This window comes from Branchiostoma floridae, chromosome 18, assembly GCF_000003815.2.
Source record: "Branchiostoma floridae strain S238N-H82 chromosome 18, Bfl_VNyyK, whole genome shotgun sequence".
NCBI lineage: Eukaryota > Metazoa > Chordata > Leptocardii > Amphioxiformes > Branchiostomatidae > Branchiostoma > Branchiostoma floridae.
Genome location: NC_049996.1, coordinates 17,885,619 through 17,902,557, shown reverse-complemented (window position 1 = coordinate 17,902,557; position 16,939 = coordinate 17,885,619). Strand labels below are relative to the sequence as shown.

Here is a 16,939-nt window from a genome sequence, read left to right as displayed (position 1 = left end):
CCTTACCTTTTTAGTCACATTTTGAACCACCTTTCGGCTTTTTGCCTTTGATGTCTAGGTCTCCAGACGGACCCTCAATTTCAACTTTACCGGGAAGGAGGCTCAACGTCTGGTCCTTCGATGTCTACTTCACCATGGGGAAGCTCGCCCTCGATCTCTCCTTCGATTTTGCCTTTGCCCTTCTTGCGACCCAAAGAGGGGAATTTCACTTTGGGACCTCTGATGTCGATGTCGGGCAGACCCCAGGACTTACGGTCACCCTTGCCCTTGATCTTTCCAGATGGAAGTTCGCCTTCGATCTCTCCTTTGGGAACATCAACATCTACGTCGGGGCCTTCAACTTTTCCAGACGGAAGCTCGCCTTCGAATTCTGGGCCCTCCACATCGACTTCTCCGGAAACCTTGGGCTTCTTGCCCTTGAATTTCGGGCCCTTCAGATGAATTTCGGGCATCTTGATTTTCGGTCCTTTCAGTTCCCAGTCCGGAAGCTCCCAGGATGGGCCTTTGACTTTGCCTTCCGGCCCTTCGATCTCACCAGATATTTTCCCGTCCGGACCTTCAACGCCAGGTGGTCTGATCTCAACCTCACCCTCGGCTGGCGGCAGTTCTCCTTCGGGACCTTCAAGATCAATTTCTCCCTCGACCTTTGGCCCTTTGCCGCCAAACTTAGGACCTTTCAGCTCCCAGTCTGGTAGCTTGACCTTGGGTCCCTTCAACTCCCAGTCGGGTAATTTGAAACCACCCTTGGGCTTCTTACCGTCGATGTCGAGCTCGCCCTCAGGACCTTCTACATCGATGTCAACTTTACCTGAAGGAACTTCCACGTCTGGGCCTTCGATGTCAACTTTGCCGCGTGGAATTTCGCCTTCGATTTCGGGGCCTTCGAAGTCTGCCTCAAGGTCACCTTCAACTTTAGGTTTCTTGCCTCTGAATTTAGGACCTTTAAGATGAATTTCGGGCATTTTAATCTTAGGTCCTTTCAGTTCCCAATCCGGAAGTTCCCAGGATGGGCCTTTGACTTTACCTTCCGGCCCTTCGATGTCACCAGATATAGTTCCGTTTGGCCCGTCAACGCCAGGTGGTCTGATTTCAACTTCGCCTTCGGCAGGCGGCAGTTCTCCTTTGGGACCTTCGAAGTCAGCCTCTCCCTTTCCTTTAGGTCCTTTGCCCTTGAACTTCGGGCCCTTCAAGTCCCAGTCAGGCAATTTGATTTTTGGTCCTTTCAGTTCCCAGTCGGGCAGGTCAAAGCCGCCTTTTGGCTTCTTGCCGTCGATGTCAACTTCGCCGGTTGGTGGTTCCACTTCCCCTTCGATTTTACCAGATGGTAGTTCGCCTTCTATTTCCGGACCTTCCAGTTCGCCTTCTACCTTGGGTTTCTTGCCTTTGATTTTCGGACCCTTTAGATTGATTTCAGGCATTTTGATTTTGGGGCCTTTCAATTCCCAGTCGGGCAGATCCCAAGATGGTCCTTTGGGATGTTTGACCTTACCTTCTGGGGCTTGAAGGTCACCTGGAATTTCGCCATTAGGTCCCTCTCCAGCAGGTGGTCTGATTTCAACTTCACCCTCGGCTGGCGGCAGTTCTCCTTCGGGACCTTCAAGATCGACTTCTCCCTCGACCTTTGGCCCTTTACCCCTGACCTTCGGACCTTTCAAGTCCCAGTCAGGTAATCGTACTTTCGGTCCTTTGAGTTCCCAATCGGGCATTTTAAAACCAGCCGTAGGTTTTCTGCCGTCTATGTCACCGTCCCCTGACGGTAGTTCAGCGTGCGGCCCTGCCCCCTCGGCTGATGGGAGGTCGCCTTCCATATCGGGGCCTTCTGCCTTGCCTTTAGGTGATTTTCCCTTTACTTTTGGTCCTTTGATGTGCATTTCTGGCATCCTGATCTTTGGACCTTTTAGATCGAATTCAGGTAGGTCCCATTGTCCTTTCGGCGTCTTGCCTCTCACTTCAGGCCCCTCCAGGTCACCTGAGATGGTACCGTCCGGGCCGGGCGGTCTGACCTCCACCTCCGCCTCCGCGGGGGGTAGCCGGCCTCTCGGTGGCTGTACGTCCGCGTCAGGGGCGCCAAGGTCACCCTCCACCTTCGGGCCCTTTCCCTTCAGCTTTGGTCCCTTAATGTGGATCTCTGGCATCTTTAATTTGGGTCCTTTTAGCCCGAATTCAGGAGGTTCCCAGAAAGGCCCCTTTGGGGGCTTCACCTTTCCCTCCACACCTGGGCCTTCTACGTCCCCAGAGATGCCGGGTCCCTCAAGGTCAGGAGGTCCGACTTGTACTTCCGCTTCCGGGCCAGGCAGTCTGCCTTCCGGTGTATCGACGTCTCCTTCAACTCTTGGTCTTTTACTCTGCGGGCCCTTCAGACGTACCTCCGGCATCCTGATTTTGGGACCTTTTAAGTCAAAGTCCGGAAGCTGCCATGGTTTCCCTTCTATGTGCACATCCTCGGGTTGGACGTCAGGCCCTTCGAACCCGGGCGGCTGAACTACAACTCGGCCCTCCCCATTGACTTCGGGTAACGTCCCGTCTACATCTGCTCTAACAGTGGGCGGTCTGATGTCTCCTTCAACTGTCACCCCGCCGTGCGGAGGTGTCAAGTCGTCAGTTTCGGGTAGGTCAACTTCCATTTCTCCATCCGCGTATGGAATTGGCCTATCAGGAAACTCCAAACTTGGGGGGCGGGGTTTAATCTTGCCTTCTGCTTTGCCCTTCCCCTTGACCCGTAATTTTGGCATTTGTATTTTAGGACCAGATATTTGCCATGTAGGGCGGTCGTCGGGGATTTCCCCGTCTACTTCTACGTCTCCCTTTGCAGACGGAAGTTCACCTTCCACGGTGGGCCCTCTTACATCTAATTCCAAAGGCGTTGCTTCCGCCTTTGCTTTAGCTTTGGCTTCCGCTTTCGGCTTCTTTGTGCCAAAGCTAAATCTTGGGCCCTTGATGTGAATTTGTGGGAATCCAATTTTCAGTCCCATATTTGTGTCGGGCGAGTCGACTTGCTGTACTTCCTGATCGTCAGGAAGGTCGGTCTGAAGTTCTGCAGCATCTTTTCTAATGGCGTCATCACTCGGCGGCTGGACCTGGATATCGCCGGCGGCGGCCCCCGCCAGGTCCGGGGTCTCGTGAGATCTTTTGAGCGGCGAGAGTTCAATGTCGGCTTTGCCTGTTGGTACAGATACCATCCGGTCTAGAGGCGGCAGCTCGGGAGATACTTTTCCTGGAGATAATGTAGTGTCTAAGGACCTACCTTTGCTTAGCGGAATCTTTGTCGGTTGTACACCAGCAGCTATGTGAAGATCGGGCGCTTCTACCTTAGCCTTGAGTTTCGCTTCTGCATGTGGTTTGACGTCTGCTCCATCCGGGAACTGTTCCGGGGTCGCTAACCTAGCTTGCCCTGAACCCTCTGGGTAGAAGACCGGGGACGTTGACCCCTGGACTTTTGGCTCTTCCTCTTCGCCTGGTGAAAGTTAACAGGGCTTACATACAATCTGGTCTCCTGATGAAAGTTAACAGGGCTTACATACAATCTGGTGACATGACAGGCTACACCTCTATAAGGGGGTACAGCGGCGGATAGTTGGTTACCATGGTTACAGGTTCGGAAGCAGCAGAGGAGAGTCCGTTAGTGTGCCGCGGAGTGGAGGTGAGCACAGAGGACAGGAAATGGTGGGAGGCTGAGATGACGCACCTGAGGCAGGCCACAGGTCGCAATGCCATGGCTGATATTATCTACGCTAATGACTTAATGATGAATGTCATTGGTGGGCGTCTGTATTAGATTTCACTGGGCAGGTTCAATTTAGGAGGCCCGATGTTACAAATAATGATTTCTGAACAAATCTTTGAGTCAAGACATCAGCGTTAGGAGATATTTGCTGTTGATCACCTTTTTAAAAAATCTTTTGTAAAGGCATCAGTGTTCTACAATGTTCACTGTTCCTGTTTGAAATGATTTTGAATAAAGAATACTCAAAGATTTCTTAAAATGACAACACATCGCCTTTTGCTATATTGTGAGGCCATTAGATTTGCAGAGAGGAGAAAACAGCAAACATCACTTTTCTGATGCCAGACACCAAATGTAAATTTTGTGACATTTTAACCAAGTATGAAAAGGGCGGAATTTTTTCCTCGTCATGACAGACTAGGAGCTGATTTTCACATATGTGACATGGAATTGCACGAGCAACGGATGACACTTAGATACACTCATATCATCATATCTATATATATATGAAGGTCGGTGCTAGACACGCAGATTCGATGCCAATGTTTTTGGTTGTTGAGCGGTGAAAGTACAAGGAGGAAAGGCAAAGGGAAGCAAACTAAAAAGGTAATTTAGGTGAGCAGAGCATACTATTGATAAGGAGCTTTTATTATGTCATCTTATAAAGTACTTTTACATCTGTACCCTTCACAGTTACAGCCTGCACTTAGACTTAACTTGGCAGAGAAAGCACAAGTTGCCAACTTGACCTTATCTGACGTGTCTTCTGTATGGACTGAACAATTACCAAGCAGCTACGAGCGAAACGTTCTCTGCACAAAACAATGGTGCAACTGAAATGTTCCTGACGATTATCACCAAGGATAAAGGTTCTACTTTACACAGTTAAGCAGAACGTTTCCATGGCGCCCACACCTTATGTTGACCAATCAGAAGTGACCTACCTTCCGCTTTGCCCTTCTTGGCTGCCTTTCGCCGTTTCCTGACCAGCCAGACTAACCACCACGGGATTTTTCTTTTTCTTTTGCCAAGAAACCTGAATAAGAATGAGAGATTAAGAAAAAGAGGCCATGAAGTCAGAAAGTCAGAAAAGCAGGCCATGGAAACAAGTTTGTACGTAGAGCAACAGTCAGTCAATAACAAGAGAAGCATCACTTATTTTCCATTATTCCATATCCGCTATGCAGTCACCTTTCATACGATCATGGTTAACCTAAAATATCAATTCTGAGGATCACCACAGAAAACGGTAGAGTCCAAAGCTTGGCAGTCCCTCACCTTTCCTTCAGCCCTGCCTTAGTGCTCGGAGGTAGGGAGGCGGACCGGTCCTCCCCCACCGCGCCCTCCAGCGCCTCGCCCTCCCCCACGGGCGTGCTGAGGTAGCCGGGGGTGATGTGCAGGGAGGACGGCCGCCCCATGTGCTTCGGGCGCCGCTGGCCCTTGGGCACGCGCAGGGTGACGTCAGGGCGGGACAGGTCCTCCGGCACCAGGTGGTCCAGACTCGCCCCGACGCACTGTCTCTCCAGCAACAGGATGATGTCATCCTCATCACCTAGGGAACAACAACAACAACAGCCTCATCACCATGGTAACAAACAAAAACAACAGGTCCAGACTCGCCCCGACGCACTGCCTCTCCAGCAACAGGATGATGTCATCCTCATCACCTAGGGAACAAATAACAACAACAACAGCTTCATCACCCGGGGAACAAACAACAACAGCAGGATGATGTCATCCTCATCACATGGGGAACAACAGCAACAACAACCTCATCACCCGGGAAACAAACAACAACAACAACAGCCTCATCACCTGGGGAACAAACAACAACAACAGCCTCATCACATGGGGAACAACATCCGGACTTTAAGGGTTGGAAATGCGTGCGTCTGTGCTCAGCATGGATACAAGTCACTCTCTATCTCTTGTTTCAATTTTGCGTTCACAGCTGACTTACCAACCAAATAATCATTTTCAGATACGTCAATTTCAGATTCGTCGAAAGATAACGGATGTTATCTGAAACGTCGTCTGACCGTTTTCAAACTCATATCCAGTTACTTGAGTAATTACTATCTGGTTTTTCAGATTCAAGAACCCCCGATTTCCGCCAGAATAACCCTAAGGCTACTTGAGGTCCGCCGTCTCTAAGGAATGACGTACCTCCATCTACAAGCAGCTCAGCTTCTATCGCCGCCTCGGTCTCGTCCAGCTCCTCTTGGGCAGTCTTTGGTGACCAGTACTGGACAGGGTAGCCCATCAGCTGCCCCCTGGCGGGAAAACAACAAACAACAGGTCAGCCTTTCTGTTAACCATCTTTCTGTTTTTGCGAAAGTCTTGGTATCATTTTAGACATACAACTTGTACAAGTAACTGAACATCTGTAACAGGTGAATTTGCTGTATTCTGTAGTTTGGAGACTGCTAGACATTCGATTTAGGACTACTATGATCAATTCCTACTGTAATCATAGACTGAGGACTGTAATCATAGACTGAGGATTATCACAGCCAAAATGAGACAAGGATCAAGCGCCTCCTGTCGCCTCGTCTTGTCGCTGCAGCAAAACTAAACGTTGTCCCGGGTCTGTCCAAGTTGTCAAAGGAGAAAATTTGCTTTAAATCATCATCAAGTTTTAGAGAGGAAATTCCTTATCTTTAAAAGAATAACAAATCTACTACCGTACGATGACCACAATGGATTATTAAAAGTTTGATTATATAACGTACATGTACTTGTAAACAGTCTTGCATCCCAAAAACAGCACAACGCAGACAGCATATTTAGCATTGATTTAAGACTACGGCTCCAAACAGCTATGGGCTGTCAAAACACTCATGCGCCTGTGAAGTAAACATCAATGTTGTGTGCGCTTGCAACAACATAGAGCATTCTGTTATTTTGTCTATTAAAACTTAATATCTCAGACCAGACCAAAACGCTTGTTATGATACTAATGGATGTCGCGCGCATCTCGGCTTCTATGTTTAAACCATGTTCAACAGCCTGAATGTCAGAACCCGGCCCGATCGCAATGTTATCTATTGTGCACGTTTATCAGAATCTAACAAAGGGGGTAGGGGGGATGGATGTTGGCCCTAGAGCCAAAGGAGTTGTGCTGTATAGGCCCAGAAAAGTTTGGCATCCAGGCTGGCCTTATGTATAAACCATGTTAGCCTGAATACCAGACCCCGGCCCGATCGCAATGATATCTGTCGTGCATATTTATCGGGGTCTAACTCGGGCGGGCTTGCTGTAAAATTTCCTTGGGGGTTTTGTTGGTCCTAGAGCCAAGGAGTTGTGCTGTATAAGCCCAGAAAAGTTTGGCATCCAGGCTGGCCTTTAATATGTATAAACCATGGAAAGAGTGTCGTGCCGCATGTCGTGCAGGGTCGTGTGACAGACATGACAACTGTGTCCGTGTGAGGACCGGGCCAGCTGGGACCGCAGACACTGGGTTACGCAAACACGCTGCCAGGGCAGGGGCGGGACCCGGTGTATAACCCGACACTGCGACTGGTTTACGGGTTCCGCTCTTCAGTGCGTCATGTCTGGCTGTAGCGCGGATTTACGACTTTATGCTGGTGATCCTTACATGAAGGCTGCCCCACCAACCAGAAATAGTACAGCGCGACTAACCTCCTGTTGCAGATAACATAAACATGACCATCATGCCGGGAAGGATGATGTAAGCAACGGTGCCTGGACAAATATCCTGTACATGCATTTCCCATTCCCACAGACAGGTGCCGCATGGAAGACATGATCTTACAGTACTACTGCATCATTAAAGTAATCATTATTAAAGTAATCCCCAGATCATGTATGTACAGTACTTCTGTATCTATGTATCCAATACGGCACTTCTGCTAAGGTTATATGACTCCAAGAAGAACAAGACAAAGTAGAAATAAGCCATATCACAGCGCCTTAGAATGATATACATATATCTACCATATGCATTATTCGTAGAATGTTTCTGCATATCCTGTCTCTTATGTGTTGATTTTATTTTTGCATTTTACGTATAGTTGAGGACACAGTATCATTACAGATTAACAATGCCAATGATTAGCTGTGCTAACCAACACATTCCCTGAGCGCGTTATTATGTCTGCTGCTGTAGTTAAATACCGACGTAACTCCGGGGCAGATAACTGGGGGCCGTTCGAGCTGTCAACACGATGATGCGCCTAGCAGGTGGACAAGGGGATCACTTCATAATACCAACAACTTCTGAAACTGAATCCACTTCTGCTATGTCATTTACACAAGATGCGATAGACTTGTGTCATTCTATGCTGACTTGACTAACGGATGTATGTATTATGTAACAGATGAAGTCCCGCGAGAAATCATACCCAATGTGAAGTTTGGCTACATGTCAAATAAAGCACTTTAATATCTCTTACAGTCTGCCCATGTCACAGACACACCAACGTACCTATATCTACATGTACTAGTGTTTCAGGAACCGCTGTTCACTTTTGATAATGATTATTAGGAGACACTGCAGCATATAGGAATGCAAGGAAACCTGGCCCCATATATCATATACATGTATATTGGTTGCTCTGAGATCCGACCTTTGACAAGTGATACTGATAGATAGATGACGAACCTCCCAGTCTCCACTTTGACCAGACGATCAAGAGCTTGAGATAAGAAAGAGAAACAGACGATTTCATATAGTGCTTTTGTGATGTAGAAAAAGTGTTGACAGATGCACTTTAATTGTTTCCAACGAGACGACACATTGATGAGTTTTATGAGGCTAAATGCGCAGTCCGCTGCGGAACTAGACCAGCTTGTAAGAAAGTCGATCAGGCCGAGTGACCTCTGGGCCGGTGGCCAGATATCGGCAAACCCCCGAGGGAAGGCCGGCGGACTGTCGATACGCAGCAGCCGAGATTGGTGCGGCCGGGACGGAGGTCGAGACGGAGGCCGGGACGGAGGTCGCTGGGATCAATCTCAAGTGTTTGTGAGAGAAATCGTGACGATACATCCGCCTTCCTCTGCCTAATCTCCAAGCAGATCTTGCGGTGGTTTAAGACAGTAACATAAGCTGGGGAAGGAGTTTGGCCGGCAGCAGAGGAGTTTTATTCCACTGCGATGTTCGTTCTGCCGCAGATCTTCGCGGTGGAAGCCCGTCTCACCCGAATAGACGCCCCCCCCCCCTACCCGAGTCAGGTGGCTTTGCCCTTCCCGAATCTTGGCCGTGAAATTTGTGAGAAATCGATCCTCCTGCCAAGCCGGGCTCCTGAATAACTCCATCAGCGTTAGGCTGACATGGGCCGGGCTAAAATTAGCTCTCACTTTATTGGTATTACAGAACGGGGGAAATCGCCACACGAGGGGGATTTCCGATTTCAGTGTTAGGTACCACTGCAATTTCGACAATTGGTAAATGGAGAATCAACAAGTTAAATTTAAAGTTTCGTGGAAACGGTTTTTGGTGATTTACCAAACCTTAACCCCCTGTTGTAAAAATCCAGTGCCTCCCATAAGTAAGGCTTCATAACAAGCCGGAAGTAAACAAGTTTGATAAAGTTTCGATGCCAATGACAATGATCTTTATTGCATATTCCTGCCCAATATGGGATAAATGCAGTAATTTTTACATGTTGATGTCAGACTTGACAGAAATAATAGGATGGTTTGAATGGATCTTAATTTGTCCAACATTACACGCTACGCCAGTGCTACTCCTGTTGTACTGGAGTCTTGATGAGCTATTTAACCCCCATCAGCTGATGTGTGTAGTTGGTGTATCCGCGCCCTAATGCGGGCCAGATGGGAGAACGCTGGAACATGTGGATCACAACAACACTGACTGGCCATGTTCTAACTTTGGACAACTCCTTATTAGATATCAACAACTCCATGGCCATTTTATTCTATTTCTCAACAGGCGTCGAATAGTAGTGGTGTTTAACATGTAAACTGAAGAGGTTTTCTCTGCTGTGAGAAATTGTGTTTTCGTACCCACGCTGAAACCTGAATACTCTAGTTATTTGACAGTCATTTGGACTTCTAGGTAGTTTCCATTGAGTTCAAACAAAGGAACGGGGTCTATTCTGGACAAACTTCACGACTGAATAACTTCCTCTTCAAATAGTCAACAAGTAGGCTATAAAAATATGTTACATAATTCCTGGGTATATCTACGAGTCATGTCTATTGTGCTTATCTATTAGGTTCACTTACAAGTTGGATTTTATTTTAAACATTAAGTCCCCACCACTCCCTACATGTCCAGCTAACGCACGCTGTCCATAAATAATAGCTTTGCATCAATTTCCCGCATACTTTGTGGAGATGTTTGCCGGATAGAATTGGTAAACTGGCCGTGAACATCGCAGACATGGCGGCGAGTCTGCCCGCCGCAGATTTCCGTTTCGTAAACCGTCGTTGCCTTCGAGAAGCGTCGTTGCCAAATTTTGGAACCCTCGTTGCCTTTCTAACCGGCGATGCCATTTCCGAGCGACCGATCTTGGATTCCGAGTGCTCGCGGCATGTTCGTGAGATTTTCGTGAATTCTCGGAACTCTTAGTATTGTGGGTAATTGCATCCCTCGAAGCATATGACTCTGGGCCTGGTTCTCTATCATCGCTCAAACCTTTTCTTATTCTACTTTGCTCGCAAATTGTAGAAGAACAGAAATGTGTTGTGCTGTTACGTACTGTAAGGGACACTGGAATAAGCATGTCTTGACTTTGAGTTGTACAGGATAGTGTTCTTTATTCAAAACTAGAGTTCCAGGAACACATACCTTTGCCAAATAAACCAGGTTTGTTATGTAGAATGATGTCTGTAGACATAAATGTGTTACTCATTACATTTTATTTTATATGCCCGGAGTTGGTTCATAACATTTCGCCATTGCTTATACAAATTAGATCCCTATTTACATAATGATATTAAATTGTATCAAGCATCACTTAAGCTATCAGCATACCAAAAATCATGATGATCCTTTCATCCCTTTTTAACTTATTCTCTTTCAAAGTAGGAAACTAAACCGGCTCCTGCAGTTCAAGAAAAGACGTTACCGGACCCAAACATACACCTCTTAGTCTCTGCCATCTTTCTCAGTTCCACATGTGTCAAGTTTGAAAGTCCTATCACGGAATGCAGAGAATTTATCAACTTTCCGCATTAATTATGCAAATTGTTAATTTACATAATTAGTATCTCATGTAAGTTTTTACTTAGGATATCAACATACCAAAAATCATGACGATCCGTCAACATGTTCATATTTTGCCATTAATTATGCAAATGAGATCATCATCTGCATAATTAATATGTATAGATATTCCTTTCTTTCTCAGCTACAAATGTGACAAGTTTGAAAGTCCTGTAAGGAATACAGTGGATTTACAAACTTTCCTCATTAATTATACAAATTAGCTGTCGATTTGCATAATTAGAATCCATCATGTAAGTCTTCCCTTTGGCTATCTACATACCAAAAATCATGACGATCCGTCAACACGTTTATATTTTCTCATTAATTATGCAAATGAGGTCGTCATTTGCATAATTAATATGGATTGATTTTTCTCTCTTTCTCATCTATATATGGTGACAAGTTTGAAAGTCCTATCATGAAATGCAGCGGATTTATAAACTTTCCTCATTTATTATGCAAATTAGCTGCTGATTTGCATAATTAGTATTTCATAATGTACATTGTTACTTGGGCTATCTACATACCAAAAATCGTGACGATCCATCAACACGTTCTCGAGTTATTCTCGTCCAAAGTTTGAAAGGAAATCGGCGACTGCAGTTCCAAACAAGCCGCTAGGGGGTCCAAACTTATAGTACTTACTCTCTTCCCCCAAGGGCTATCTATCACTTAAAAATCATGACCACAGCATGTCCAGAACACGAGATATCAAAAATTGAGGTTCTGCTGCAGTACCTTAGCAAGCCGCTAGGGGGCCCATTATCGAACTTGACCTTCGTTTTCCCGACCCCTATCCACCTACCAAATATCATCGGGATCTGACTAAGGCTTCTTGAGTTATGCTGTTAACACACACACACACAGACAGACAGACTCACAAGCCTAAAACATAACCTTAGCCATTCTGGCAAAGGTAACAAATGTTACTTGGAGTGGCTGGGTTAGTGCATTATTTTCATATATGGGGTATCGGTATACTGACAATACAACAGTATGCATAAGAAATATCAGAAGTATCACTAGTTGATGACCTACTTTGTTATCGTATACCATTCAGTATCATTATCATCATTGTACTTTCATACATGTATTTTTGCAATTAGCCATCGGGCATGAGTTTGCAATAAAGATATTTTATTATTATGTTATCAAAAATGTGCTTTATTTCTGAGCCCTTGTATCAAAGTTATTACTTCTAATGTCTACATGAAGGGTGAATTAGTGTTAGAAGGGGCAAAGTGTCCACAAATTTATTTCTTTTTGTTACCAGACGCAAAGATAAAAGCTCCTTGCCAGACGCCATCTGTATGTAAATCCGACACTTTAATGAGGTCGCACATCAATGTAATGTCATGCATGTGAGAAGTGTCAAATCATACATACATTATCGACCTGACCGTAAGAGCCTGGTACATTTACAAGTACAATAGCTATTGTCTGCTATATGATGTAAAAGCTCCTTGGGTGGAGCGTCTACTGAAAAAAGGTGTTGGTGACGTTGTGAGTCAGTTTGTCAGACCAACTTGGTCAGACTCTGACTGACTCCCAACTCCACTAACACGGTACGTGAATGGCATGCCTGCCGCTTGTCTGTGTTTCTAAGCCATGTTACCAGCCCCTCCTTCAATAATGAATGAATGAAGACCTTTATTGTACATTCATACCCACTGGGTTTAGTACAGGTCACAACAAATGATACAACATGATATAATGATACAATGAATCTACACTACTCAAGGATCGTATTCTACTGCGTACATTCGGCTTCTTCTCGTTTCTTTGTGATATTGAAAATGTAAGAACAGATATGCTTTATAAGTAAAGGCTTGTCTAGATTCATAAGGAATATAAATTTGTCTATATTACTTAGTTGTATGAAGTGGGGGAACATGGATTCTATTAGTCTGTAGAGTTCAGCTCTCTCTTTCTTGTACAAACTACATTCTACTACAAAATGATGTTCGTCTTCTAACTTATCTAGACTGCAGTATCTACATATTCGTTGTTCTAGAGGAGTGCGGTTATGTCTTCCGGTTTCGATGTGTAATTTGTGGCAACTGACTCGTAGTTTTGTGACGGCCGTCCTGTGTCGAATATTGTCAATATCCAGGTATTGTTCCACATTATAAGTGGACTTGAACAGTCTGTAAGACCTCAATTTGTTTTTAGCGGATCCATCTTTGTTGTCATTGTGTATCTCTCTTAGAAAAGTTTGAAAATAAATGTCTTTCAGACGCTGATTGATAGAATTGATAATTTGAGACGAATTTGTATTGTGCTGTAGAGGACAATGCCATACATAACCATAGCCGCATTCCTCCAGTGACTGGCGAACTCCTGACGCCCAACACTTGGCTCAATAATGGACTGTTCCAAAAATGTGGTGAGGGCGGAAGAGGTACAAAATCAGGTTCTATCCCTAACCTTAGTTGCAGCCCAGAAATATCTGAAAAGCTCCTTGCAAAGTGCCCAAACCGTTCCTTGATCCAGTCCAGAATTGGTCAGTAACCTTTACCAATTTCCAATCCGGTGACTTCAGTCCACCCCACACCCCTCTACTGTTAGTGTTAGAGTCGGAGAAAAATCCTACATTTACCAATGACTCTAGTCTATCTACATGGCACTCCGTGGCCAAATGTACTCCCCAAACGGTGTACGTATATCGTCATGTGACGCTTCGGTACTCCTCAACTGAGTAGAAGACAGAGTTACAGTCCTGAGAAGGTCTTCTTCCCACAGTGGAGCAAGATCTGGCCCTTCTTTCATGAATTACAGAAACTTCCCGAGAAGCTACGGAAACTTCACGAACATGCCGCGAGCACTCGGAATTCACGATCGGTCGCTCGGAAATGGCATCGCCGGTTAGAAAGGCAACGAGGGTTCCAAAATTTGGCAACGACGCTTCTCGAAGGCAACGACGGTTTACGAAACGGAGAGTCAGGGAAAGAATGCGAAGCGATCGCCCAGTTGGCCTGTCAATCAAAGTGCAGGTCAGTAACCCTAAACCCAGCCATACATCTGTATAACTCACGGATGATCCGGTCAATGATGACTACAAAATAGGGCAAAAGAAGGGATTTTCACGATTCTAACGATCCTGTTAGACACAAGCAATTTGAAATTCCTACTGATACGGGAAACTTTCTCATAACTTGTCCATGTTGCCGCTGCGCCCTGTGTACCTGGCACAGTGACAACAATGTTTTAGAAGGTCAGCGACACCGAGAAACGAAATAGAATTAGACCGATAGCGCACCAGATACCGTCCAAATTTATACCCCACGTCTTTGAACGTTTTCCACCATTGATCTGGTATAACTGCATTTTGCTGATGGACGCCGGTCTGTGGTGGTATTGAGCGCCAAGTTGGTGGAATTGGATGGGACAGATTCATCATTATTCCTCAGCCAGCCCGCTTTATTGGATTCATAGACAAAAATCCACTCCCGGGTCAAACTGTGAATACAAAACATGACCTTTTTATCGTTCTTAACTTTTTACTATCCGTCATTCTGTTGTTTTTCATTTCTCTATTGACATTTTAATTTTTGTGCTATCGTCCCCGTAATTATTGCATAATGCGAGTCTAGTTAGTTCCATGGGTTTTCAACCCAACCCCCTAGTCCGGTTAGAGATAGGACTTGGACTGAGGCATTTGAGCTCAGAGTGTAACATTAAACATGACATTAGAATAACGCCTGTTGTCAATAGAATCAGCTATAGAACGTGGATACATTTGTATTCTACAATCGTCTTAGATCTTTCATGCCCGTCCACACACACACACACACACACAACAAGAAACACCGCACGGTAATCGTCGCACGGTCACTTTTTACACGCAAGGCGTCAGCAGGTGTCGTGACCTGCATGACCTTTGACACCATGTCGCCCGCGAACTTCGAAATAAAGATGGCGGGGAGGCATTTCTGTTCAGTGACATTCTGTTTGTGTCTCAATTTTGGTCAACCTTTACAACAAGAACGTGCACAGCACATCAGACAGGCGGGACGTCCTACGGAGAAGAAAATTTCTGGAGTCAACGCTGATTTTTCTGCACAAATTCAGTCAGAAACCAGCTCGAGTCTGTGCCGGTCGCTGACACCTGTTCCCCAATGTGACCTTCTTACACCTGTTCAACTGCAGGTAGGAACAACCATTACTAAAGTCGTCTCGTACTTCAGTGGAGACTACTAGCCGATCTGGAGCGACATTGACTGTCTATTTGTGTCAACTGCAGTAAAACACTGACGGGAAAATGGCCTGGTCACCGGTTTATGCTTGCTCACGCCCTGCATGAGACGTCCATATGTTATGTATGGGGATGTCGTAGCGATGTTTTAGGGATCACTATGCCCTGTCTAAAAGCTGAGGTGAGCTTTTGGTGTTACTTGATGGATGGACTGACTTAACGGTACTCAGTAATCAGTTATGGGATAAGTATTTAAAGGAAAATAGAGGCAAACATTTTTAACTAGACGGACAGCCTTATATATCATTAGTACACGGGGGGGGGGGGGTCATTGACCTCATCGAAATACTCGTTATACCAAGACCTTCACAGCCATTGATAGGGTTTCATGCAACATGTATGCAAATTCCGCAACTGTCTTCTCGTGACAGTGGGTCCTTTTTCTATCAGTATGTCCCAGAGAAGGTCCATGGGTGTGGGTGCGGAAAGGGAAGGTTATAGTTTAGAAGTGACGGCCTCTGACTTATTAACAGTTCTTGTCTCGACCATGCTTTATACATGCCCCGACTCGTCGGTAGATTTGCCCCTACCCTCACACAAAAACTCTTGGAGGGCGTAATTTGCTTCTATATCATATAACGTTTGTAGCCCTCATATAAAAGATCATCAAAACTTCTAGTAAATTACGCCCTTTGCAAGTCGCCACCACTAGTCAATGCAGATCAGTCGACTACAGGGGTCCACAATTCCAATCAGTGTACTGTATAATTAAAATTCCTGACTTCCGTGATTCACGGCAATGGCTGGGACACATAGAGGAAAAGTTTCCACGCGAAGTCCTGCCAGCATTTATCACATTACTGCAGACCCCATAGCGCACAGGGATTTACAGACATCTGCTAAAGATGTCACTGGCGTGACTGTGTAACTCAACCTTGAACATGACTCAACTTGAACATGAGTCAATCGCACACGCGGGTGGCAGTGGGGGCGGGTCTAATAACGAGAAGTCTTTAACGTGCAGCCGTCAATTCATGCAAGGAACTTACATCGGAAGAACTTTAAAGGCTCGTATAAAACTCGCTTCCATATATGCCATACATGCCTCTCGTAATTGTTGCAGGAATGTATATGTTGACTATTACAGCTATGATATACAGTATTTCACTCCTGCCTGCTGGTTTTCGGTCTGGCAGCTGCAGAGTGCAAACCCAAGTGCAGAACATGCCGGAGAGATGTGGTCATGGTGCTCGTGCTGTGTTTTAACACTTGAACTTGACTTTAGGGAACAATGTTTAAGCATGGGGGTGGCGCTGACGCTGCGAAACTCAGTAAGCTACTGTCGTACCGTAAATGTCTTCTGTATGCTGTATCCCAGCCAATTGCCTCTCAAAAGGTTCTTTTAGACGCACAGAAAACGTCGTACAACAGCGGACGTATGACCGCATCGTACGCACCTGTCGTGTGTCAGACCATTTTACTCGTGTATATTGGGTCTAATACAATGTAGTACAAACAGACATCTCTAATGGAATAACAACTGTGAAATATAATTTTAGAGGAATGTAAGAGGCAGCGATACTCTAACAGGGCCATGTGAATACCACCCCCCTCCCAAAACTCGCAGCTGTCCGCTGCTATTCCCCCGCCTCATCATTAGGGGCTGGTGTTGGAGATTTGGTTACACGGACCCGATGTTTGGGAGTTACGGGCTGCCGGGGAATGTTTGACTGATAGTTTTGCCACACAAGTGTCGGTGCTTGGTAGTTTTGTCACACAAGTGTCGGTGCTTGGTAGTTTTGTCACACAAGTGTCGGTGCTTGGT

At 45.7% G+C, this 16,939-nt stretch overlaps 1 protein-coding gene across 1 annotated transcript in view; it reads right to left on the bottom strand.

Annotated features, from left to right (window-relative positions):
- Window positions 1–71: 71 nt before the first annotated feature.
- The window catches only part of LOC118405533 (neuroblast differentiation-associated protein AHNAK-like), a 30,702-nt gene continuing 13,834 nt past the window's right edge, over window positions 72–16,939 (bottom strand). The window contains exons 2-5 of the mRNA XM_035805036.1: window positions 5,891–5,997; window positions 5,003–5,276; window positions 4,669–4,760; window positions 72–3,454 (exon numbers count right to left, since the gene is read on the bottom strand). Coding sequence (XP_035660929.1) covers window positions 87–3,454; window positions 4,669–4,760; window positions 5,003–5,276; window positions 5,891–5,997 — 3,841 coding nt within the window. The 3' untranslated portion in view covers window positions 72–86. The remainder of the gene's footprint in view (window positions 3,455–4,668; window positions 4,761–5,002; window positions 5,277–5,890; window positions 5,998–16,939) is intronic.